The sequence below is a fragment of the Dama dama genome, chromosome 4 (assembly GCF_033118175.1).
Source record: "Dama dama isolate Ldn47 chromosome 4, ASM3311817v1, whole genome shotgun sequence".
Lineage (NCBI taxonomy): Eukaryota > Metazoa > Chordata > Mammalia > Artiodactyla > Cervidae > Dama > Dama dama.
In genome coordinates, this window is record NC_083684.1 from 40,728,451 (window position 1) to 40,756,178 (window position 27,728).

The 27,728-nt window shown below is 37.8% G+C and overlaps 1 protein-coding gene across 2 annotated transcripts in view; it reads left to right on the forward strand.

Annotated features, from left to right (window-relative positions):
* NFATC3 (nuclear factor of activated T cells 3) overlaps positions 1-27,728 on the forward strand; it is a 95,132-nt gene that overhangs the window by 52,508 nt on the left and 14,896 nt on the right. For both annotated transcript variants that reach the window (XM_061138787.1, XM_061138788.1), the window contains exons 5-9: positions 5,907-6,079; positions 8,734-8,874; positions 11,399-11,454; positions 12,862-12,988; positions 18,990-19,991. In XM_061138787.1, the coding sequence (XP_060994770.1) occupies positions 5,907-6,079; positions 8,734-8,874; positions 11,399-11,454; positions 12,862-12,988; positions 18,990-19,991 (1,499 nt within the window). The remainder of the gene's footprint in view (positions 1-5,906; positions 6,080-8,733; positions 8,875-11,398; positions 11,455-12,861; positions 12,989-18,989; positions 19,992-27,728) is intronic.

Genomic DNA, 27,728 nt, shown 5'->3' on the forward strand with positions numbered 1-27,728 from the left:
TTTTTCAAGTAGCCCACAGTCTAACCAGTTCAGTTGCTCAGTCGTGTCGGACTCTTTGTGACCCCATGAACCACAGCACACCAGGCCTCCCCTGTCTGTCACCAACTGCTGGAGTTTACCCAAACCCATGTCCATTGAGTTGGTGATGCCATCCAACCATCTCATCCTCTGACTTCCCCTTCTCCTGCCCTCAATCTTTCCCAGCATCAGGGTCTTTTCAAATGAGTCAGCTGTTCGCATCAAGTGGCCAAAGTATTGGAGTTTCAGCTTCAACATCAGTCCTTCCAATGAACACCCAGGACTGATCTCCTTTAGGATGGACTGGTTGGATCTCCTTGCAGTCCAAGGGACTCTCAAGTGTCTTCTCCAGCACCACAGTTCAAAAGCATCAGTTCTTCGGTGCTCAGCTTTCTTTATAGTCCAAGTCTCACATCCATACATGACTACTGGAAAAACCATAGCCTTGACTAGATGGACCTTTGTTGACAAAGTAATGTCTCTGCTTTTTAATATGCTGTCTAGGTTGGTCATAACTTTCCTTCCAAGGAGTAAACGGCTTTTAATGTCATAGGGTCGACAGTAAATAATTGCAGTACAATTGTGATTGATAAGTTTCCTTAAAGAAAACTTTTGCCTGCTTTCAGGTGTCCCATTTTATCCATATCCAAATAAAATGAGATTTTGCCAAATTTTGAATGAGAATGCAATAGAGTTTTGTTCAAGTGGATTAGTTAGGAATGTATAGTACCTGTAATAGAGACCTGAAATGCAGTGGCTTAAACAGCGAGAAGTTTAATTTTTCTTTCTGCAAAAGAAATACACAGATAGGCATTTTAGGGCTAGCATAGTGGCTCCATAAGTCATTGGGGCCCCAAGCTCCTTCTCTTTTTTCTTTGCTATTTTAAGGGTGTAGTTTTCATCCTCAAGATTGCCTCATGATCCACAGTGGTGGCTAGAGCTCTTCCTATCATAACTGTAATCCTGGAAGGAATAGGAAGAAGGGGTAGGAGGAAGGGTGGGAGAGAATTTTCATCTGAGTCAGGCCTCTTTAAAGAGCTTTTCCCAGAAACTTACCCAACACTTTTACTGCATCTCATTGGTCATCCTTGTGTATAGGGAAGACCTGGATATGTTTTGTTTTGTTTTGTTTTTAACCTGAGTACCTTGCCACTTCTAAAAAGATAGGGGTCTGTTACTAAGAAAAACAGAAAAAGGACATTTAGTAGGCAACCATTACTTTGCCGCAATCAGGGATGTGAAACTTACAGTGCCTTTTTTAGAGAAATTGTTTCAAACTATAATATAGGTCTTTCTTAAGATGGCATTGATATCTGTCCCAGGCTATTGGAAGAATAGTCATATTAAAATCAGATTTCAGTCTCAAGCTCTCCTCCTTTAAATTTATATTTTTATTTAATTGAATATACCCCTGAAGACATGGTAATTTATGATATAACTGTACAGTTATAAAATAATAATTGCTTTTTATCTACTTACTAGCAGAAAAGACAAATTAATATAGATTTAAATAAAACCTTATCTTTGCCTGCTTTGTTCAAGTCAGTAGTACTCGAGAACTCAATCCTACTAAGTCATTACATGGGCTCAAATAAGAGTTTTTTCATGGCTGTGGCACTGTTAGCTGATAATCTCTACTCTTACATTTCTGTGTTCTGCAGTATATAAAAAGAACTTTGTATTCGCAGCTGATCCTTATTCAGGTACATGAGCAAAACTCTTAAAGAAAAATGTTGACTCTGCTTCCAGGCATCCTGTTTGACCCATTTTCAAATAAGGTGAGGTGGCCAGCCTCTAATGAGAATGCAAGAAGACTTTCTCCCTTCCTCCCTTTTACTCTTGGATCTTACATTTAAAATTTTTTTTAGCTGTACCATGAGACTTATGGGATCTTAGTTCCCCAACCAGGGATCAAACCTAGGTCCTTGGCAGTGGAAGCACAGAGGTCTAACCACAGGATGGCCAGGGAATTCCCTAGGATCTTGTTCATTTAGCATCAAAAAACACATGAAAATACTGTTATTTAGATGCAGAGGGGAATTTGAAAATCAACGTTGAACTGTCTTTTTCCAAGAACCCATAAAATTGCTTCTTAGGTGACAGTTTGCAGGCCATGTTTCCATTCATTCCTCTGGATATTTTAAGCAGTAGACTTTACCAGACAAGGAGAGACCTACAAAAACTTTATCATCGTTATTTTTTGCCTCAGCTTCCTGAAGTTCATGATCAAGCTCAATTATAGTAATTCATATAATGTTAGATTTGGATATATTTATTTCCTGTTTCTTCTATTTAAAATTTTTTTTTTCTATTTCTTTCTTCTTGACGTTATTTGTGTTTATGTTGAAAAACCCCTCAAATCATTTTTTAAAATAATGTATAAATCAATAAATTAAAGAAAACAGAGTACCGGAGTTTCTAAGACAGATTTTCAAGAATTTAAGAAAGCCTTATGTACCAAATAATGTGAACTTGTCAGAACTGTAGGATCCACCCATGAAATAGAGGTGGTAGTCAAGATTCATGTTCCCTTCCCCAACCAGAGGTAGCATACACTGCCTTCCTGGAATAGACCAGAAAGAACAAATTCAGGCTTAAATTGTAGAAAGTAGGGAAAACCACTAAGCCATTCAAGTATGACCTAAATCAGATCCCTTATGATTATACAGTGGAAGTGACAAATAGATTCAAGGGATTAGATCTGATAGAGAGTGCCTGATGAACTATGGACGGAGGTTCGTGTCATTGTATTGGAGGCGGTGATCAAAACCATCCCCAAGAAAAAGAAATGCACAAAGACAGAATGGTTGTCTGAGGAGGCCTTACAGATAGTTGAGAAAAGAAGAGACTTGAAAGGCAAAGGCGAAAAGGAAAGGTATACCCATCTGAACCCAGAGTTCCAAAGAATAACACGGAGAAGTTAAGAAAGCCCTCCTAAGTGATCAGTGCAAAGAAATAGAGGAAAACAGTAGAATGGGAAAGGCTAGAGATCTCTTCAAGAAAATTAGCAATACCAAGGGAACATTTCATGCAAACATGGAAACAATAAAGGACAGAAACAGTATGGACTTAACAGAAGCAGAAGATATTAAGAAGAAATGGCAAGAATACACAGAAGAAGTATACACAAAAGACCTTAATGACCCATGGTGTGATAACTTATCTAGAGCCAGACATCCTGGAATGCGAAGTCAAGTGGGCCTTAGAAACCATCATTATGAACAAAGCTAGTGGAGTCAAAGCCTTTGACTGTGTGGATCACAACAAACTGTGAAAGATTCTTAAAGAGATGGGAATACCAGACTACCTTACCTGCCTCCTGGGAAACCTATATGCAGGTTAAGAAGCAACAGTTAAAACATGGAACAACAGACTGGTTCCAAATTGGGAAAGGAGTGTGTCAGGGCTATATATTGTCACTCTGCTTATTTAACTTATATGCAGAGTACATCATGTGAAATGCGGGGCTGGATGAAGCACAGGCTGGAATCAAGGATTGCTGGGAGAATTATCAATAACCTCAGATACGCAGATGACACACTACCCTTATGGCAGAAAGCGAAGAGGAACTGAGGAGCCTCTTGATGAAAGTGAAAGAGGAGAGTGGAAAAGTTGACTTAAAACTCAGCATTCAAAAACGAAGATCCTGGTGTCCAGTCCTGTCACTTCGTGGCAAATAGATGGGTAAATAATGGAAACAGTGACAAACTTTCTTTTCTTGGGCTCCAGTATCACTGCAGATGGTAACTGCAGCCATGAAGTTAAAAGACCCTTGCTCCTTGGAAGAAAAGCTATGATAAACCTAGACAGCATATTAAAAAGCAGAGACATTACTTTGCTGACAAAGGTCCATCTAGTCAAAGCAGTGGTTTTCCCAGTAGTCACGTATGGATGTGAAAGTTGGACTATAAAGAAGGCTGAGTGCCGAAGAATTGATGCTTTTGAGCTGTGGTGGTGGAGAAGACTGAGAGTCCCTTGGACAGCATGGAGATCAAACCAGTCCATTCTAAAGGAGATGAATCCTGAACATTCATTAGAAGGACTAATACTGAAGTTCCAGTACTTTGGCCACCTGATGCAAAGAGCCAGCTTATTAGAAAAGGCCTTAATACTGGGAAAGATTGAAGGTGGGAGGAGAAGGGGACGACAGAGGACTAGATGGTTGGATGGCATCCCTGGCTCAATAAATATGAGTTTGAGCAAGCTCTGGGAGATGGTGAAGGACAGGGAAGCCTAGCGTGCTGCAGTCCATGGGATCGCAAAGTTTGACACGACTGTGTGACTGAACAACAACTTCCACTGCAGAGTATGCCAGTTTCATCCCTAGTCAGGGATCTAGTATCCTGCATGCTGCAGCCAAAGGAAAAAAAAGCTCTACTGTTCTCTCAAAGCAGTAGCGTGGGGGAAGATTGGGAGATAGCCTCTTTGTTCTGCCTGCTATCCCATAGATCTGGTCATCTCAAACCTAACCTATCTTGTAGGGTAATACCCTTTAATTAGCACCAATATTCAACCCATAAAACATAGAACCACTCTACAAGATGCTTTAAATATAGTATGCCAATATTCATTGCCTTACCCTACTCATAACTCCTCCTTGATTTAGAACTTGATGAATATGGATGTGGCAGTGTTATATTCTGATCTAGAATATAATTGCGTTGTAAGCAGAAATTAATAGTTATTATCATTCCTATAAATTTAGATTTTGTTGGTTTGGTTGCTTTTTTCTTTTTTCTCATTGCTTAGCCAGAGTTTAAAATGGTCATTTCTGATGCTCCACATCATCTGCTAGAAACTTAACTGTCTGCTAAAATACCTTCCCTTGAAATTCAATAAAAGTGGATAATCTCTGGCATTTCCCACCAAATACTCATTTGGCATATTAGCATTAATAATTACTACCTTGATACAATTTGATCAGTACTGTTTTGAGCTAAGGTACAGTTTTTCAATATTAGCTAAATACAGTTATTTATAAATAAAAAATGTTTATTTTTGAAAATATTACTTTTTTAGAAATTTCTTTGCCTTTCTGAAGGTGAAAATATTATATTTTTCAGATTCTTCTTGAACTTTACTGGTTCAAGCCTAATGGATTGTTTTTATTAATAAATATATATAAAAGTTTTAATATGTTATTATTGACTTAATTGTGGTCCTATACATTAATCTTTTCTGGGCTAAGTTATATGTATAGAATTAGAGCCTTTCACTTTATGTTTCAATTATCTAGTTCTATAACACAAACCACCTCAAAATTTAGTGGCTTAAAGTTGTAAGTGTTTATTATTTTTCATTATTCTTTTCGTTGGCTGGACTCAGCTGGTTCATTCATGTGGTGTTAGCTGGAATCACTCGTGTACCTGATTTCAGCTGGGAGCTCAGCTGGAGTAGTGCAGAGTAGTTGAGGATTATCTGGGCCTTTCTCTCCAGCTCACTAGTTGGACTTCTTCATTGTGGCTCAGGACTCCAGAAGAACAAAAGTGGAAGCCCCAGAGCTTCTTCAGGGCTGGACTTGCAACTTACATAGCATCACTTGACCATATTATGTTTGTCAAAGGAAATCATAAGGTCCACTATCAAGGAGAGAGGACATCGTTACTCTACCTCTTAATGGGTAAAGTGGCATGGGAATACAGGTATGGGGAAGAATTATTGACAGCCCTCTTTACAGTCAGTTGCTACAGTTAGTATTATTTGTCATCCAAAACATTTTTAATCCTATTTTTAATTTAAATAGAAAATAGCAGTCATCTCTTTCTTTTTTGACCTGATTTTAGGTTGTGATAGTTGTGCCTGGCAGGTTAACAATAACTGTTTAGCTGAGTTGTTTGGAACCACTAATTTCAGTAAGCCAATAATACTTGTATGTTTTTTCCTCCTAGTATTGATTGTGCTGGTATTTTGAAACTCCGAAATTCAGATATAGAACTTCGAAAAGGAGAAACTGATATTGGCAGAAAGAATACTAGAGTTCGACTTGTGTTTCGTGTACACATCCCACAGCCCAATGGAAAAGTCCTTTCTCTGCAGACAGCTTCTATACCTGTTGAATGCTGTAAGTGAGCTTGTGATGATATTTTTAAAATTTTGTTTATAAAAGGTCATTTTCATTTCCTGTTTTATTTATAATGTTGAGATCAAAAGTAAACTGAAACCCAGGGTTTGGATAGCTGGTGTGATTTTCTTATATAGAAATAAACTACATGTTTAGTTGGAGTTAGTATTGATCTTGGAGTTAGGAAATGGCTTTGCATTATAATCTGACCCTAGGTAGCCTATGTGGCTATAGACATTATTCTCTTGACTACAGTTTTCTTACCTGTAAATGAGGAAGGGGGCTTGATGACACCTGAGGACCAAACCATGAACCTATGAGTCTGACGCTAAGTGTCACTATTACTTGGTCACCTTTGTTTTATTAAAATGTTGGAAGATGCCTATCTTTACAAGCTGACAGTTCACCTAACTATGGATTCACAGGCTTTTGGCTTTTTACCATAAATTTATTTACACCAGCTTGAGAAAGTGAATATCATTTGCCTAAATTTTCAAGGACAAGAAATTGAAAAAGGCCCTAGAACCTGATATCTACTCAAGCTGTGGATTGAGAACTGTGGACCTCAGGCAGGTTAGCTGTTAGGACTGAAATACTGAGATTGTGGTTTAGATCCTTTTGGGCATAATTTTTGTATTAACTTTAAATAGATAATACAGGTATATGGTACAGAATTTAAAATGAATAAAAGTATGGAGTGAGGCCCCTGCACTTGCCTTCTGCTACACTGTCTGTGGATTGTGCTTCTCTCTGAATCTGAATAAATCCACTTCTTATCTAAAAAAAAAGTATAGAATGAAAAGTAAATTTTCAAGTCAGCTAATTCCCCTTCTTAGAAACAGCTTTTGTTGCCACAATCTTTGTTACTGTGCCAGACAAGTGCCCATTTAAGCATATATTTCTCTAATTTTTAGCAACATAATTTAAGTAATTTTAAGTTCATAGAGTAGCTTGAGTTTTTGAGATGAATTTATGCTAAAATTACTCTGTTTCCTCTTTTAGTTTATTAACTTAATGTGTGACTATTGAGAATATAGAAAACACAGAATGGTATAAAGAGTAGCATTAAAATCTTTTGTAACGTCACTTCTCTGAGATAGTCACTATTAACCATTTTTTGGATTTTTTGGGGTGTGTGTGTGTACACAGTATTTGGTGTTTTCACTTATAATGGGCGTGTTCTCATATTGTTAAATATTCTTCAAAAATACTTTTAGCACATGCATAATATTTTATTACGGCTATACCATTTGCTGAACAGTTTGATGTGTTCAGCAAATGTACTTGTGATGGCTAGTTTCCGCCATAAATAGTCTTACTCCCTAGGCTAGTCAGTGCTTGTTTTTATGCTCCTTCTCTGTTGCACCATTTAGAACATAAATAGGGACATAAATGTTTTCTGAGATCTAGGTTGGTCCTTGGTACTTTCCAAGTTGTAGCTCATCCTAACCAGACCCATCCCCTCTGACACATTCTCTTTGAATGGGACCAGGATCCCAGTTCATATACCTTTTGTGACTTGGTATGAAATACTTGGAAGAGACATGGTAAACTGGGACTGCATGCATCATAAAGGCAGTCAGGTTGTTTAAATTTCTTTAAAATGTTGTTTTGGCCAAACAAAACACAGCTGACCCTCAAAACCACCAATTTTCCACCCAAGTGGTAGGACTAAAAGTAGACCTGTTTCCAAAACATGAAGAAGAAAGTATAGTCCACACTTTATTTTAATCCAGAGAGAAACGTAGTTATTGAGGCCTTTGACAGGAATAAACCCTTAAGGAACCTAAGCAGTCAAAAGAAGTATAGCTTGAAACTCAAGCATTTTTTAAAAAAAGAAAAGAAAGGCCAGAAATAGGATCTCCAGAAAATACAATTGAAATCAGTTGGTATCAGAAAATGATGGCACCAAGGAAAAGTTAATACTTTAAATTATGACTTACAGGCTTTAAGATAAATTGTGTTCACATATCCTGGGAAGAAAGAGTAGAGTGCACTAAGAAATTTATGTTTTTTTTAAAAATTCTGTATTGAAATGTGTACTTCATGTATACTTTGTTTAGTTCAGAAGATCTATCCAAAGATAGATCTATTGGATAGATCTATCCAAAAGTTCAGAAGATCTCAGTTCAGAAGATCTATCCAAAGATAGATCTAAAGATCTATTCAGAAGATCATCCAAAATGTAATCCTGTTGTCTTGACGATCTGGCTGTTTTCTTGGTGAAAGGTTTACTTGGTGTTTGTCCTTTAGAAACTTGTCTTCTTTTAGTTGTATGTAATATAATTATGCCTCTTAGTTTTCTTCTTATATTAAATTTGCCAATTTTAAAAGGCAAATTGTAGGGAAGAAATGTATTAAGCTAAAAAGAGAAAAGTGGATGAGGTGAATGTGTTGGAGTCAACATAAGTTGCAGGCATTGATTAATTTCTCTTTATTAGTTTCTCTATAGTCGTAGCTAATAATAATGTAGAAGTCACATGACTAATAAGTCTATTATGTTTTCTAAATAGCATAGTTATTTAGTAGATATTGTTACTATTGTCCGGTGTTTTATAAAAGCCCAGAATTTTCTTCTTTTATAGCTAGAATTTGTTATTTACATATGAAAGACTGTAAACTAGTATTTATTTTTCTCCACTCTTAAAAAACAGCTCAGCGGTCTGCCCAAGAACTTCCTCATATTGAGAAGTACAGTATCAACAGTTGTTCTGTAAATGGAGGTCATGAAATGATTGTTACTGGATCTAATTTTCTTCCAGAATCCAAAATCATCTTTCTTGAAAAAGGACAAGGTAAATAATATAAAATTTGAGTTGACACAGACATAGAAAACAAACTTACGGTTACCAAAGGGGATAGGAGAGAGAAGGGATAAATTAGGAGTTTGGGATAAGAAGATACAAACTTAAAAAAAAAAAAAAAGAAGATACAAACTACTATATATAAAATAGATGAACTGGGCCACTCTCTTAAACCATACACAAAAATGAACTCAAAATTGATTAAAGACTTAAATGTAAAACCTGAAACTGTAAAACTGGAAGAAAACTTAGGTAGTAAGCCGTGGCATAGGTCTTGACAGTGATTTTTTGAATCTGACACCAAAAGCAGCAACAGCAAAAATAAAAGGGACTACATCAAACTTAAAAAGCCGCACAACAAAAGAAACTGGCCACAAAATGAGAAAGCAGCCTACTGAATGAGAGAAAATATTTCCAAAGCACATAAAGAGCTCATACAGTTCAATAGTAAAATATCACACAACCCCAATTAAGAAATAAGCAGAAGATCCCAGTAGACATTTTTCCAAAGAAGAACATAGATAGCCAACAGATATGAAGATTCTCTACATTGTTAATCATCAGTGAAATAGAAGTCAAAACCATAGAGAGGGACTTGCCTGGTAGTCCAGTGGCTAAGACTTCATTCTCTCAATGCAGGGGTCTCGGGTTCATTTTCTGGTCAGGGAACTAGATCCCACATGCCACAGTGAAGATCTGGCAAAGCCAAAAAAAAGAAAAACACAAAACTATAGATACCACCTCACACCTCTTAGAATGGCTATTATCAAAAAAAAAAGCTAGAAAAAAACAAGTGTTGGCAAGTCTGTGAACAAGAGGGAATTGTATACTGTTTGTGGGAATGTGAACTGATGCAGTCACTACAGAAAATATTTTGGAGGTTCCTCAGAAAATTTAAAGTAGGACTACTGTATGATCCAGAAGTTCTACTTCTGGGTATTTATCTGAAGAAAATAGACATACTAACTCAAAAAAACACACTCCCATGTTCATTGCCCAGTGTTTACAGTAGCCAAGACTCGGTTATGAGGACCGTGACATCTGTGCTCCTAGTACATCCAGAATGCATCTTTATTAATTATTGCAACTTCCACATTTCATTATAGTGAGCTGTTTATATTTGCCTTTCATCCACAGACAGAAAGTAGGGTATCCTGTCTCTTATTTCAGCAACCCAAAGTGCCTGGCAAGTTGAGACCCAGCAGATGATTGCTGAACTGAGCTGTAATTCTGAGTAGGCATAGCATTTGTGCACAGGGGTAGCTCATACTTAGTTGTTGGAGTGGAAAATGGTAGTCACAGTCTGGAAGGCATTTCACCGAGTCTTCACAGACCAGATGAAGTCATGCTAGCAGTGAAGATACTTGTATGGTTTTGTCACTGGGTGAATGCCCATGACATAAAAGGAATGCTTTAGAATAGCTGCACATGAGACAGGAGTAAAAACTAGCAGCAGATGGGGTGCTCCCAGGTCAACAAGTCACTTGTGATGAATAGACAGAAAATGTGCTGGCCAGATAATAAAGATCTGTGGTGACCCAGATCTGGAAAGCCTAGCAGATTGTTCACAAGACCATCTGTTTCTAAGAAGATCTTGACAAGCCAAGTAATCCTAGAAAATGAAGTCTAGTAGGGGGAAACTAACATAGCAAGGGCTGGGGGTTAAAAAAAAAAAAACCCAGCTGCATGAGTACACAGTGTGGGAGCTTGAGCTTGGCAGTAGGAAATGTGGCAGACTGAGGGACACTTGCTGGCCACACGTGAAGTGTCAGACACTTTCTTGATAGTGTAGCTGCTTCAGAAAACTTTTATTGACAGAGACACAGCATTTCTATGTGAGACAACAAGAGCCTCAGTCACTCTCTGTCATTTCTCACCTGGTCTATTCAGTCCTCAGCCTGATGCATTTGGAGGGAGATGGTCACACTGGAAGACTGTTCAAAGAAGAGTGACCAGGAGGGCTAAAATATTGTTTAGGGAATTAGATGTGGAACTAGATGTGCCAGGCAGCAGAAAAGGAGACACAGGCAAGCACAGATGCTTTTAAACATATGAAATAACTGTCTCACAGAGACACTCAGGATTTTTAGGGGGTGGCTACAAGGAGTAGTGCTTAGGCCAGAGGCTGGGTACTTGAAGGAGACATGTTATCTATCATGAAGGTAGAGCAGTTTTCTAGCAGCAGTTATTATCCAAAGATAAAATGGGTTACTTGGTTAGGGAATGAGTTTCTCATTACTTTAAGGCACACAGTCAGAAAGAAGTTGGCCGCCACTTTGTAGAGGTGTTCTCAGATTTTCATACATCGCTTAGTAGAATAAAGTCTGCAGGCCCTGCAAATTCAGGTAGCCTAAGATCTTTCTTCACACTTTTTTCCTTGTGGGTAGACATTTTCATAACAGAAGTCAGTGAGATAAAGATTCCTTTTGCCAATAAATTTGTGATACTAAATAAGTTAGATTTTGTTTGCATGCTTTTTGACTTCCTTTTAACTGTAAATTGTTTCTTTCACTAGATGGACGACCTCAGTGGGAAGTAGAAGGGAAAATAATCAAGGAAAAATGTCAAGGGGTAAGAAGTTTATTTCTTTGGAAATATTTGAGGTGCTTAATGTGAAAATTAGATAATGTTGCTTTGTGGTATAGATGAGGAGTCTTTTTTTAGAAGTTTGGACATGAGATAGAATGCCTTCCTGGTACTAAAATAAAGCTTAGGAAAGATAAACTGTTGGTGTCTTCCCATTTTTTGTGCATAGGGTAGGAGAAATTAGAAATGAAAGATTATTAGAAGTTCTTACTGAGGTTATCATTGATTTACTTCTCTGAATTCAGTGAAGAGATCAAGTTCAGTGAAGAACTTTAAATAATGGGCAAAAAAAATAGGAGGACAAGCCCTCAGGGGTTTTGTATTTAACACACTCTTTCCAACTCCTCCACATTAAGCCTTCCAGGATTCAACACTGAAAGCTGTGATTCCTTCATCCTGATTGGAATGGACACAGAATTTTCTCTGGGGTAGACAATACCTCTTCTCACAGTGCTCTCCAAAGACCTAGAGAAGTTAGATTAAGGATTGTGGTTGATTTGGGGCTAAAAATTTTCTCTATGCATATGTAAGATTATTCTTGATATAGATACAGATTTTGTGTTTTGCCATTTAGGACATTTTCAATGTAAAATTTAAGATAAAGGAGTTCCCTAGTGGTTAAGATTTAACGCTTTTCCTGCTGTAGGCCAGGTTCAATCCCTGGTGAGGGAGCTGAGATCCCTCAGGCCACACAGCGAGGCCAAGGGAAAAAAATGATAAGAAATCTAAACTATAACACAATGTGGGAGCTATTAAACTTTGATTAAAAATTAGAACAAACTTTAACTTAAGATGTATGCTGCTGCTGCTAAGTCACTTTAGTCGTGTCTGACTCTGTGCGACCCCATAGATGGCAGCCCACCAGGCTCCCCCGCCCCTGGGATTCTCCAGGCAAGAACACTGGAGTGGGTTGCCATTTCCTTCTCCAGCACCTGAAAGTGAAAAGTGAAAGTGAAGTCGCTCAGTCGTGTCAGACTCTTAGTGACCCCATGGACTGCAGCCTACCAGGCTCCTCTGTCCATGGGATATTCCAGGCAAGAGTACTGGTGTGGGGTGCCATTGCCTTCTCCTAAGATGTATAGTAACATGTAATATTTATTAGCACAAAATATCTGACTACATAGTAAATAATAACGACTTTTGATTTCTGCTATAGCTAGAAGCCCAAGTTAGGTGAGTGAAAAGCAATTTCTCCTTTAATGGTTTACTTGAAAGAGCTTTTCTCTGTTAAGACTGAAGTATCCTTAGAGTAAATCCCCAGATGACCTATATGACCAGTTAATGTGCATAATAAGCCCAAGTAGTTAAGGCTCATGAGATGTGTTGAGTTTAGCAGGTGCATTTCATTTTTAGTTCTGAGTGTAACACAATCTTGCTTTCCATGCTCCTTAGGCTCACATTGTCCTTGAAGTTCCTCCATATCATAACCCAGCAGTTACAACTGCAGTGCAGGTGCACTTTTATCTTTGCAATGGCAAGAGGAAAAAAAGCCAGTCTCAACGTTTTACTTACACACCAGGTACGAGGAGTTATTGTGACGGTTTACTATACAGCTTTCTTTCATAATGAATAAAAAGTTATTCAGTGAATCCTGTATTAGTTAGTGTGTTTAAGATAGGGTGCTTATAATGAATAAAAATCCCAACATATGCCTCATCTGTGAAGTTTGTATTTACTTTAAATGTTAGATCTGATAACAGTTACTTTTTGTTGTCTTTTGTCATAAGGAAATTAGAAGGTTTAATGTAGATTTGAAGTCTGTTTTTCAGGAGTTACCAAAGGTTACCAGCACTGTTGGAAGGATAGATGTCTGAATATGTGTGAACTTTCCTTCTGCCCTTAGCACTGCAAAAAAGCAGTGTGCCTGTTTTGTAGTATATTCATCTCAACCATTTCCAATAAAAATGGAAAAATTTCTCCTTAAATTTTTCATTTGGCAAGCAGCAACTATAGCATGTGTTGGCTTTGGGGGAGTACAACATTGATGGCAGAATTCCTGATTTTATAGAGACACCCTAACAAAGAAGACTTCCATACCTCTTTCTGCAGCAGCTCAAGTGCTGTAATTTTCCAGGTCTGGATTGTGACACACAAATAGTATATGCAGTAATTCATGCTGATGTTTACATTCTTAGAGAACAAACATTTATAGAGGTCTTCTCTGTGCTAGATGCTGTATTATTAGTCATCAGAACATATGATGAGAAAAAAAATTGTAATGAAGCTTATTCTCCAAAACTTATTCTTATAAAAACTTTTAAAGGGTTTATTGTAAATGAAAAGAACAAACACTGAGTTTGAGAGGGTTCTGGTTATTAGCCATTCATTTGTCACCATATTCTTTTTAAAGCCTGGCTGTATTTCATTTATAGCCTCTGAATACTGCTTATATTCCAGAATCTGAAAATTATTATTACTTGACCATGTTAATACATTACTTGGTAATAAAATATTTCAGATAATTTTCAAACCTTTGAACTAAGGATTTTGGTTAGCCATTTCATTTATTTGTTAATTCATTAAGTATTTAAGGATGCACACTAAGTGAGCAAAACCTCTCTTAGCTTCTCTCTCATGGAGCTTATAATCTAGTGGAACAAATAGAAGCTAATAAATCTCTAAATAAATAATTTATAAATTTGTAGTTAGAAACATAAGAACTGTTAAGGAAAGGGAAGCAATGCTGTGGGTGAAAATAATAGAGGGATTCTTGCTAGGCTAACTGGTTGTGAAAAGACTTGTATGAGCAAGTGATGCTTGAGTTAATAACTGAAAAATAATAGTAACAGTTTATAATTATATAACATTAACTGTTTTAGTACTGTTCTCAGCCCTTTCTGTATTCATTTAATCCTCTTAATAAACCTGTGGGGTAGGTTGTTGCCTTATTTTACAAATGAGGACACTGAGTGGCTAAGTAATGTACCCAGGGTCTCACAGCATATATTCTAGAGCCAAACATCATATATAGTCAGGTTCCAGAGTCTGGGCTCCTAACTTAACCTAGACTACATCCATTTGTTCATTTATTTAGCAAACAGAGCATTTCATGTGTACCAGGTGCTATTCTAAGCAGTTTATACAAACGAACTCATTTATTCTCCCCTAACGCTATAAGGTTATAAGTCCCTTGGACTGCAAGGGGATCCAACCAGTCCATCCTAAAGGAGATCAGTCCTGGGTGTTCATTGGAGGGACTGATGTTGAAGCTGAAACTCCAATACTTTGGCCACCTGATGCGGAGAGCTGACTCATTTGAAACGACCCTGATGCTGGGAAAGATTGAGGGCAGGAGAAGGGGACGACAGGGGATGAGATGGTTGGATGGCATCACCGACACAATGGACATGGGTTTGGATGAACTATGGGAGTTGGTGATGGACAGGGAGGCCTGGCGTACTGTGGTTCATGGGGTCGCAAGGAGTCGGACACGACTGAGCGACTGAACTGAACGCTGTAAGGTAGATGGTGTTGCCCTCCCCATTTGGCAAGTGAGTGAACTGAGATCCTATAGCTAATAAAGGCAAACACGAGATATGAATCTTTGCGTATGGCTGAATAGTCTGTACTGTTAATTACTGTTAGATAAAGAGTGGGAAAACATTCCGCATAAAGGCTGTAGCACATGCAAAGGCCTTATGGTTGGTTGGATCAGATAGTATTAAAAGAGTTGTAAGAAGTGAACTTTAACAGGGAGGTGACATGATCAGATCTGTATTTCAAAAATGATTTTTCCCATGGTGGTTCTGTCAGTTTATAAGATGTCAATGACCAGTTTAGTCTTTCCTCAAATTAACTAACTATAGAGTGTGAAATTTATATAGGAGAGACCCAGGAAGGATAAAATGTGATTCAAACAGCTAGCATATTTTGAGTATACAAAGGTGAGAAAGAGCATCAGTGATGATAAAGAATATCAGGTTTCTGAGAAGAGTGGGAAAGGATAGGATTTAAGATATCCCAATTGGCATGGACTTTAAATCGAAAAGAAACAGGAGGGAAGGTAAAGGAGATGAACAAGATGGATGTACATTAGGAACGTTTACAGACTTAGTAGTGGAAAGTTTAGGGAGTTTCCAAATGATAGCTTCAGTTTTGTTTCTATAAAGAATGACATACAGCCTCCTTCTGTGAGCAGAGAGAGGAGAATGTGGGTGATTTGGCAGTTTAATGGTGTGGAGAAATATGAAAAAGTTATTGTAAAGAGAGGGGAGAGTAAGTTACCACCAAAACCTAATAGGATAATCAAAGGACACCTTTGATGTTGATATTGGTGAATTTATGGATACTAATTAGCTCTCCTGTGTAAATTTCTTAAGCAGCACTCAGATTTTTCAGGGCAGGTGGTGAAATATGAATTATAGGGCTCATCCAGGGTCCAAGAATGTTACTAAATTCTTTTGAGATGAGGAACTACAGAATCTAACCTGAATAAGAAGGAAGAGAGCTTCTGGGGTTGGGGAAAAAAGGCACTAGGGTCAGCATGTTAGAGGTGTTGATTACTGCCATCGTAGTAGTGGTAGCGGGCAGACAGAAAGGAGCAAATATCATGCCTCCGCATTATCAACTCTTGAATTGAGAAAACAATATAAAAGCAGAGTCCTAGAGGGCATTACGTGTGAGAATGGAAATCAATGGGGCCCTGGAGTGCAGGGAGAACATTGGATTGGACTAGAGCTGTCATCACTGGCCTTGTGGTTGACAGAATGCAAATCAGGTGGCACACGCTAGTGAAGGAAGAGTGGACACTCAAGTGTTTGGACAGCCCTTATTCTGCTTGATTATTACCTTTTGTCTGTAACATTTGACTTTTCTCACTTTCTTTCTAAAATGAAATTTTGAGGTTTTTACAAAGGCGAATATGTTACTGTGAATGTTTTTAAAAGACAAGTTGAAAAAATTTTTTAAAGCATCCATATTCTCTTTCACTCTTGTCATTCCCTTCTTTAGATCCTTTAATTCCATGTATAGCCACATCATTTTAAAAATAGAAATGAGACCATACTCTCTTATATGTACTAATTTTATAACCTGAACATTTTTATTTTCCCTATCAGCAGATAAGTTTACAGAATCTTAATAGCTTTTTAGTATTCTATTGTATGACCCTTTGTTATGGTAGAGTTATTATGTTTGTCTTATTAATTAGTATGAATGCTTTATAGTAGAGATTTTAGCCATTTTATGTGTAACAATAATTCCTTTTTAATTTTTACTTATAAAAACTATATATTTGTAAGTTGCTTATTTTTAATTAAAAGGATTTCTTCATTTGCCTCCTTTTTGGCAACTTCCTTTTGGCAATAGGGATCTGACCAGTATCAGTATCCAGTGGGGGAATAATCATTAACTACAAGTGGCTAATTTAAAAACAAATTGTTTTTAATTAGGGATTATATTTAGTATTATTTGTCCCACAATCCATTGCTTTCTAGAATGAAGACAGTTCGCAGCATATGTGTATGATTTACACATTAACCTTACCACAGGCGGTAATACAGCACACAGCCCTTCCCTAGGTTTCAGCTACTTGATCTTCTGCCCAGCTTGTATTCAATAGCTTCAGAACTTCCAATGTGGGGGACCCTACCCCCACCCCAGAGAAAGTGTATCTCCCTCTGAAGTCCAGCAGAAGTTATTTGTACATGGGGATACCATCTGAGCTCTGATTTTTGGAATCATGGGGATTTTTCAGACAGTGTTAGAGCCAAATTCTCATATATAATATTTTGCTTGTGGGAGGGTATAGTCTGTATTCTAAATAGTTGACTGGGTAAACTGACTTATATTTTGGTTGTTTTGATTGGGAGGAAGAGCATGCCTTACAGTCAGAAGATCAAATCTCAGTTGTGCCACAGACTGTATCTACTGGCTAACCTCTGTAAAAGAGGATATAATACTAAACAGTGATTTTCAAATTGTTTGGATTGTTTTATTCTTCAAATAAGGGCTTCCCAGGAGGCGCAGTGGTAAAGAATCTGTCTGTCAGTGTAGGAGACACGGGTTTGATCCCTGGATTGGGAAGATACCCTGGAGGAGGAAATGGCAACCCACTCCAGTATTCTTGCCTGGGAAATCCCATGGACAGAGAAGCCTGGCAGGCTACAGTCCATGGGGGTCACAAAGAGTCAGGTGCGACTGAGCACAGCACATATTCTTCAAATAAAATCTTACGCAAAAAGCAGTTTTATGAGAATAAAACTGGCTTGGGTGCTCTTTTAGCACTGGAAAGGGAAGTCCAGAGCTGTTACTCTTTGGATCCTATTCTATATCCATCACTTGAAGAAGAGTGTAAGACTTCTCATGGTTTGAAAACCACTAGACCAGTTGATCTTTTCTTCCCCCCTGGATTCCTCTGTTCTTCAGCATTCTAAATTTGAGAAATAGCTTGTATAATACAAAAGGTAGAATTAATCTATTTCCAAAACTCGTCTCATTGTAGATATTGTAAGATGTGTTTAACTATATTTCCCTCCAAACAAGAATAAATTACCTTAGACCAGCATTGAGGACGTCATGTTGGAGTCTGAATTCCTTGTAGACCAAAAGAATAATTCTTGATGTGGCAGAGTGAACATGCACTTGATTTAGTAGAGCGGAGTTCTCAGACTGGATACCCAGATATTGGTCAGGAACGTAGAAATAAGGATTAGATCACACACAAAAAGGTGGATGTTATGCTGTAGTTTTCAGTCCCTCTGTGTCCTTTTTAGTACATGATAACCAACCATTTATGTAACCAAGGATCCCAGCTGTTCCATTCAGGATTAAAGGATAAGAATAGGCTTTCTTGGATATTCTCCCTCCTTATGTAGAAATATGACTCTGGGTATAGGATTCACTGTGGCTTTCCTGAGACCAGAATTGGAGTCAAAGTAAAAGATGAAAAAAATCCAGTAGTCCAGGGACAGAGTTCTAGTTCTGCCAAAGTCAGAAGAAAAGTACATCAAGACATTAGGGGGAGAAGAAAAAAGACGTTAGAGAGATCAGGAACCAGTAGACACAGTGAACCAAACTTGAAATACCTGAATAAGAATCAGAAGGCAGAAAAACCTGTGTTCAAGACCTTATGATATCACTTAGCTGCTGTGAGATCTTAGTGTCTTTAATCTCTTCAGTATAGTGATCTATGAGGCAGGGTAATAATAATCTCTACCTTATAAAGATCTTCGGGTTTTAAAAAAATTATTTATTTTTAAATAGATAATATATATACATGGTGAAAAATATTCAAAAGGCCCTAGAACTTTTTACAGTAAAAAGTAAGTCTTCTCATATTCACCTAGTTTCCCTTCCCAGTAGTAAACCCAATAGTTATCAGTTTCTTGTGCATCTTTCCAGAGGTATCCATACATATTAAGCAAAAACATATATTTAAATTATCTGGCTTCCCTGAAGCCTTTTGAGTTTTTAACCCCTGACTTGAATGTATGATATAGCTGTATAGCCTAGAATGAAGCCCATTCATAATTTTTTTATGTATTATGTAATAACATTTGCTTTAATCTCTTCCTTTTCAGTTTTGATGAAGCAAGAACACAGAGAAGAGATTGACTTGTCTTCAGTTCCGTCATTGCCTCATCCTGCCCAGACTCAGAGGACTTCTTCAGATACAGGACACCTACATGACAGCGTACTCTCTGCACAGAGAAGCTTAGTTTGTCCCATCCAGCAAACATATGCATCCATGGTAACCACATCCCATCTGCCACAGCTGCAGTGTAGGGATGAGAGTGGTGGTAAAGAACAGCATATGATATCTTCTTCAGTTGTGCACCAGCCTTTTCAAGTCACACCAACACCTCCTATGGGGTCTTCCTATCAGCCTATGCAAACTAATGTTGTATTCAATGGACCAACGTGTCTTCCTATTAATGCTGCCTCTAGTCAAGAATTTGATCCAGTTTTGTTTCAGCAGGATGCAACTCTTCCTAATTTAATAAATCTTGGCTGTCAAACACCATCATCCATACCTTTTCATTCTTCAAATTCAGGCTCAACAGGACATCTCTTAGCCCACACACCTCATTCTGTGCAGACCCTGCCTCATCTGCAGTCAATGGGATACCATTGTTCAAACACAGGACAAAGATCTCTTTCTTCTCCAGTGGCCGATCAGGTCACAGGTCAGCCTTCCTCTCAGTTACAACCCATTACGTATGGTCCTTCACATTCAGGGACTGCTACAACCGCTTCCCCAGCACCCTCTCATCCCCTGGCCAATTCGCCACTTTCTGGGCCACCATCTCCTCAGCTGCAGCCTATGCCTTACCAGTCTCCTAGCTCAGGAACTGCCTCATCACCGTCTCTAGCCACCAGAATGCATTCTGGACAGCACTCAGCTCAAGCACAAAGTACAGGCCAGGGAAGTATTTCTGCACCTTCATCCTTATTATGTCACAGTTTGTGTGATCCAGCTTCATTTCCACCTGATGAGGCAACTGTGAACATTAAACCTGAACCTGAAGAGCAGGAACCTCATTTTTCTACAATTGGTCTGCAGGACATCACTTTAGATGATGGTAAGTTCATCTTTGTGTTCTTGAAGCAGTGACGATTCAGGAACTGCCTTCTCTTAAGAGTCTTGAGAAAGTTACTATCGATTGTTTATTGCATATGGTTGGGCTTTTTAATAAGTTGCTGTTACTAGAAATATGGTAATATATTACTCTGGAGAGAGAGACATGAACATACATGCTTTAAAGTCTATTTTACCACTTATATCTGTTGTGAAGGCTAAGACCTTGAGTAATAGTAACCTACCACCTATTTCTGATGGAACTGAAGATGTGAGCTTTATTGGGCAGTTTTTCTTCCAGAACATATTGTGAGGTCGCAGCGTCTAGAGAATGGAATTCAGAAATGTTAATTCAGTAAACATTGCAGAATCCCATCCCTTTGCAAGAACAGAGTCAGATGCTAGAAATACTAGAAATGTATCAGGGTAGAGCTCCTGTCCTTGAGGAGATTGTTCACAAGTAAAGAACCTGCTTCTCTGTGGCCCTGCCAGCTTGCTGAGTCAGATAGTGATGATGGTACAAGTCCAGACTGGTTTGCTGCTGCTGGTACAACTGTTGGCACCGTGATAAAAAGAAGCTATTTGTATAAATGTAACAAGTTGGTGTGTAGACCTCTGTTTTTATGAAATCATAAATTGGACAGCAGATTCTGTGGTATTAATTTAATATTTGAAAATTCCCCCAAGATAGAATTTTCAGGTAATAATTTTAGAGTTTATTCTTGGTTTTATCATTTATATGGTAGTGAAAAACTCTAAATAGGAATGCAGTGAAAGCTAGCTGTAATATTTTTTCAGTATGAAATATGGAAATAGAATTTTAGTTCTGATTCTGTAATCTATTGAAAAGTTAACTCTAGGTCAATCCTCTCCTTTATACATCTGGAGAGGCTATTTACTACTTGGTTGCAAAGCTGGTGTTAAATTCCAAATTCTAAGCAAAAGAGAAAAGGAAGATAAATAAAATGATAAAATGTGGGAACCCCTACCCCTATCCCCGACTTGACACCACGGCTTTACTGTCATATTAGTACATGAGGATACAATGATACAGTAGGTCTTAGTCAACCTACTTGGTCTTGTACAACCAAGATATAAAAGCCGCACATTAGGAGATCAGCAAAAAGATGTGAAAGATTCTATGAGAAGGATTCAGAGAGGCTTCCTTGAGGAGATGACATTTAAGCCAGTGTTGGAGGGTGAGTATATTTTTCAGTAACTGAGGATCAATCACTTCTTAACCTTTTGGCTAAGATCAAGTGTAGTATCAGAAAATGAGTATCAAAGGGAAAATCAGACAACAGAAGCAGAAACATAAAGCTGTGTCTGGGAAAGCGTGATTATCTGTGGCTGGAGGGCAGATGGCAAGTAGAGGATGGCTTTCAAAGCACCAAGGGGATTGGCCAGGTCATTTGTGTGTAAACAAAAGGTATAATAAACTATAGCAAAACAGAAAAAGAGACACAGAAATACAGAACAGACTTTTGAACTCTGTGGGAGAATGTGAGGGTGGGATATTTCAAAAGAACAGCATGTATACTATCTATGGTGAAACAGATCACCAGCCCAGGTGGGATGCATGAGACAAGTGCTCGGGCCTGGTGCACTGGGAAGACCCAGAGGAATCGGGTGGAGAGGGAGGTGGGAGCGGGGATCGGGATGGGGAATACGTGTAAATACATGGCTGATTCGTATCAATGTATGACAAAACCCACTGAAATGTTGTGAAGTAATTAGCCTCCATCTAATTAAAAAAATAAATAAATAAATAAACTAAAGCAAAACCTAGAATTTTCGTAGCATTGTTATCTAATTAAATTCTTAACTAAATCCTCTCAGTTCAGTTCAGTTGCTCAGTCATGTCCAACTCTTTGCAACCCCATGGACTGCAGCATGCCAGGCTTCCCTGCCCATCACCAACTCCCAGAGCTTGCTCAAACACATGTCCATCGAATTGGTGATATGCCATCCAGTCACCTCACGCTCTGTCTGAATCCTCTAGATAGCTTCGTTTAGAGAATTAGGCTTTCTGAAGGTCACACAGCTGGTGAGTTGTAGAGCTGAGACTGGAATCAGATCGTCTCAGTCTAGTCTTCTTTTTTTTTCTTTTCTTTTGCAGCACTGCAGCTGCCCCCACCAATAGCAGGCCATGATGGTTAGAACCAGCTGAGCGCTTAATGGGATCCCACAAGCTTTTTTTTGTTCCTCGAGAATAGTGGAACATTATCTAGAATGCATGTGTAGAATTTCACTGCATGAATGTGCGTACACAACTGCATCTGATTCGTCACACTTGTATTGCTTTCAGGGCTTGTGTTTAAAATTTTAGTCCCTGAAACATAGGATGAGACCTGGAGTGTGATAACCTACCTCTTCAATAATGGCACTGAAGATACAAAATTTATTAAGCAGGTCTCATGGGATATTCCAGCTCATTTTCTTTCCAAATGAAGACTTTTTCTTCTAAAAAGACACCAAAACTAGAATTTACTCTTTCTGATTTACTACAGACTGAGTAATTTATGGGCACAGCAATTTGGAACTTTCAGAAAGGTTTTATGAAGATTTTGTTTCATCTTTTGAATATGTGAAGATGTATTGCAGAAACAGAGAATCTGGAAAAATGAGATCTATGAGGGCAAGTAAAAAAGCAGTTTCAGTTTTGTTGCATTCACAATGAAGCAAAGTTCCCAGATTGTAGCCCCACAGAGGACAAGGATTGGCTACAGAATTCCCTCATTGCCACCTGTCAGGAGACTTGACAGGAGCTAAGTGGTGCTAGTCATAATTAAAGAGGGGTTTGGGGGATTAAAATACACTCCTGGGCATCTTGGATTGTATACCTTGGATGGATTGTATATCTTGGATTATATATCTTGGATGTATAATTTTTGCATTTTGGTGCTTAACATGAACTCTAAAATGAATTTTTGATATTTGCCAACTGACTCATTGATTACATTATTTAGATTTGCCATTGAAGGTAAACTTCTAGATGCTTAGAAAATCCTACGGTTCTGCAGAGTTTTAATATAAATTCATTAAAAAACGACAATTATGTATTTCATAGGCCTTGAACTCTGTAGTACTTGAATGTCCACTTTCTGGTAAGCTTTAAAATAAGTCATAAATACCCACCCAGTATTCTTGCCTGGGAAATCCCATGAACAGAGGAGCCTGGTGGGCTACAATCCATGGAGTTGTAAACAGACATGACTGAACGACTGAGCATCCTATACACATACATATGTATGATAAAATTTAATTTATAAATTAGGTACAGTAGGAGATTAACAATAACTATTAATAAACTAGAGTAATTTAAAGAAAGTAAGCCATTAAACATACCAAAAATAATTGGACGTATACTACTTAAAGTGAACTTTGCAGTTAACTTGAGCTCAGGTTTTATTTTAACTTTTCTATATTGTGCTAAGCATTAAGTACAGAGTAATTTTCCACTTTACAACTAGAAGACATGAGTAATTTTTTTAAAAATCTGTGTTATACTAGTTAAATAATGAAGTGAGTGAAGTTGCTCAGTCATGTCCGACTCTTTGAGACCCCGTGGGCTGTAGCCCACCAGGCTCCTCCATCCATGGGATTCTCCAGGCCAGAATACTGGAGTGGGTTGCCATTTCCTTCTCCAGGGGATCTTCCCCACTCAGGGATAGAACCTGGGTCTCCCACGTTGGAGGCAGATGCTTTAACCTCTGAGCCACCAGGAAAGGAGAAATATATTTATCATCTAATCCTAATAACTTTTATTAATCCTGTTTCTGTTTTATATTTATTTACCCCTTTTTTTAATCAAAGATTAAAGCAAGTAAAATGTCCTTTTTATTTTTGCGATTTCTGATTAAAATAGAATTTATCAAGAATCATTCAAACTTGTCTGTTACCTCTAGATATGCAGACATTAACACCTTAATTTTTTATTATAAATTCAGTGACGTTTAATAGAGAAGGTATTAGTGCACCTCAGCTTGGAAATTCAAGACTTACAGAATTGAAAATAATATAGCTCCCTCATTTTATAGGTAGAGGATCTGAGTTTTACAGAGCTTAAGGTATTCATCCAGGTTAACACTGATTTAATGGCAGAGTAAAACCCAACTCAGAAAAATAAATAAATAAAACCCAAATCTGAGCTCCTAATTCAGAACTCTAGGAGTTTTTTCAGTATTTGCAGTCATGTTTCTCATCAGTCTGTGGCCTGGAACTGTGGATGTAAAGCATCCACAGGGTAGCATCTGTTCAGCAGAACAGGTGAGAGAAAATGCTATTTTCTCAGCATATCCTTGGTTTGTGAGAGGGACCAGGGCAATCTTAAAATTTTAGATTCTCGTTAGAGATGAAGTCCTAAAGCCTCTCTATTCTATCCTCCTCTTTCACACTGGAATTCATTTTCTGGTGTCCCTAGTAATATTATATTCCTGTTAGTCTCTTTCTCTCCAGCTCTTTGGAACATCTCAGGGCCTTTTAAGTTCCAGCTGCCCTTGTTCCGTGTGGGCTCTGATGTGTCTGGAATCATACAGAATAAATCTAATCATTCTTCTGTAATAATCCTTCATGTGTGTGAATCTTTATCTCTTTTCCTAAGTCTTAAAAACACTTGAGCAATTTCATCCTTCCCTCAGCCTCGCCAACATGCTTGTTTCCTTCTGTTTGAACCCTGGGGTTTAGTTCATTTTCATAGTGCCATATCCAGAAGGCAACACTCTAGCCAGCTCAAAAATGGATTGGGGCTATCACCTTCCTTGTTCAGAAAACTTTATCAGTTTGATGTTAGGTCAGGGGATTTTCTTAGCTCCATCTTGCTGTTAATTTAGTGAGTCATAAGTACTAGTCGTTAGTCATAACTGAATCATGTCCATTTTGTATCCCCACCCCATGCCCTACCTCCATGGATTTTTACATGTATTGTTTTTAGAACCCAAGACTAAACTTTGCAGTTATCCATCTTTAGTTTCATTGAAGTGATTTGGGCTCCTCACATCAATCTTCCAGGCTCAGGTGAGTCTCAGAAATATTTTCAGAGTAATGTGGCTCCCTCCTTAGAGGGGTTTATTCCTCAGGATAATAGCAACAGCAGAATACCAACCTTTACCAATTGATGTTCTCTTTCAAGCAGTCTCCTAGAAAGGCTTGTTATATATACTTATTCAACCACTTAGAATATTGTTATTGTTCAAAACTCCTTTGCTGCTTTTTTCCCTTGCTACCTAGATGTATTAATACCGTTGTCCCTGCTTGACAAGCATGTGCTACAACTGAGTTTTTACTCCAGTGTTAAAGTTTGTGTGCCTGGAACTGTAATTTTTCCTAAACATTTCTGTGCTTTATTATGTGCATGTCCCAGATTTGGACCAAGTGATTTACATTAAATCAGTACAAAAATGTAGAAATTGTCACAGCTGTATTTTAAGCATTTTTAATTAAGATTATAATATTGTTAAACTAGTCTTAGACCTTTAAATGCAGGTTCTTCTAAGTTGTGATTGAACTGAAGTCAATGAGAACTTTCCATTAGAATCCCTCAGTTCCCTCTTGTCCTCCTCTGTTCACAAACTAACAGAATCGCAGCTGCAGCTCTTCAGCAGAGAAGAGGGTACACGTTAAATATAGCCTGACCTGCTGCTCTGGTGAAAACTGACACTACCACTTGCAGGCTCTGCAGTAACATGCTGATCCTGAATGTAGGGCAATTGCTAATTTGACTGTAAACAGGGACTCTAGATGTGACCTCAGCTGTTGTGGTTCGGTATGGGTGACAAGCAGATGAACCTGCTTTCAAGTTCCTAGGGAAAGATAAGTGCAAGATTCAGGTGATTAACTTGGATGGGAGAATCAGGATGCTGGTATGGAGGAGCAGCACAGCTAATATTGTCAGTGTTGTAGTCCACCTGTTGAATGCTCATTTTACTGGTGTTTGTTGTATTTAAATAAATAAACAAATGCATAGCTAATGATGAGGATGGGTCACAAATGAGGTGTTTAGTCACTTAGGGACTCAGAAGTGGAGGAAGGTAGATAATAATGAACGTTCTCTTTTAACCTGGATTCAACGATTCTTATGAATACTCTGCTGGGAGGTGTGTATGGGCTATCCAGCCTTAAACATATTTATGATGAATAACTCCAGAGGCCAAAAGTTCCCATAAATAATACCCACCGTGTAGGTACCCTATTTGAACTACTTGACACTAAAAATCCTCTGGGTGTTGCTTTGAGTTAATGATAGAGCTGTAAAAAACTCATTCAGTCATTTCATACAGTGTTTTCCCATGAGAAAACCCAGTTTGTTTTTGAAATTTTAAGAATTCAGTAAATTGAAAAAAAAATTCAGTAAATTATGTATAACGTAAAGCTTAACCGTTTTAACCATTTTAAGTGTACAGTCCAGTGACATTAAGTACATTCACAGTAGGGTGTAGTCATCACTGCTGTCTATTTAGAAAACTTTTTCATCACCCTAAGCAACAGCTCTATAGGCATTAAGCAGTAATTCCTCATTATCTCATCCTAGTCCAGCCTGTGGTCACCTCTGTTCAGCTTTCTATTTCTATATAACTTTCCCTACTCAAGATACCTCAGGCAAGTAGAATATGACAGTTGTCCTCTTGTGTCTGGCTTATTTCACATAGTGTAATGGTTCCAAGGTTCAGCATGTTAAAAGCATATATCAGAATTTTATTCCTTTTTATGGTTGAATAATATTACATTGTTATGTGTATGCCATATTTTTTTGGTCCATATACCTGTTGAAAAGACATTTGGTTTGTTTCCACCTTTTGGCTGTTGTGAATAATGATGCTATAAATATTGGAGTATAGGTATTCTGAGTCTTTATTTTCAATTCCATTGGGTTTTCTAGGAGTAGAATTGTTGGATTATGTAGAATTCTTTGTTCAACTTTTTGAGGAACTGCCAAACTAGTATTTTTCTCACAGTGCCTGTAACATTTTACATTTATAGTGCATGAGGGCTCCAGTATCTCCACATCTTTGCCAACACTTACTTAAAAAAAAGTAGCCATCCTAAATGGGTATGAAGTGGTATCATGGCAGTTTTAATTTGCATTTCCCTGGTGACTAATGATGTTGCATATCTTTTTCATGAGCTAATTGGTCATCTGTTTATCTTTTCTGGAGACCTGGCTAGTCAGATCTTTCACCCATTTTTTTTGGTTGAGTTGTTTAGGTTTTTGTTGTTGTTAAGCTATGGGAGTTCTTTATATACTTCAAATATTAAATCCTTACCATCATGTTGATGTATGGCAGAAGCCAATACAGTATTGTAAAGCAGTTATCCTTCAACTAAAAATAAATTAATTTTTTAAAATTCTTATCAGATAAATTATTTGCATATATTTTCTCCCATACTATGGATTGTCTTTTTACTCTCTTGATATGATTCTTTGATGTTTTTAATTTTGATGAAGTATAATTTATCTATTTTTTTCTTTTATTGCCTGTGCTTTTAGTGTCATACCTAAGGAATCATTGCCCAATCCATGGTCGTAAAGATTTGCCCCATGTTTTCTTCTTCTAAGAGTTTTACAATTTTAGCTCTTATGTTTAGGGCTTTGATTTACTTTGAGTTAATTTTGTATTAATTTTCCGTGAGGGATGAGTCCAGCTTCCATTCTTTTGCATGTGTATGTCCAGTAGAACCCTTGTTTGAAAGTGAAAATGAATTGACCATGTATTGTGAGGGTTTGTTTCTGGGCTATTTTTTT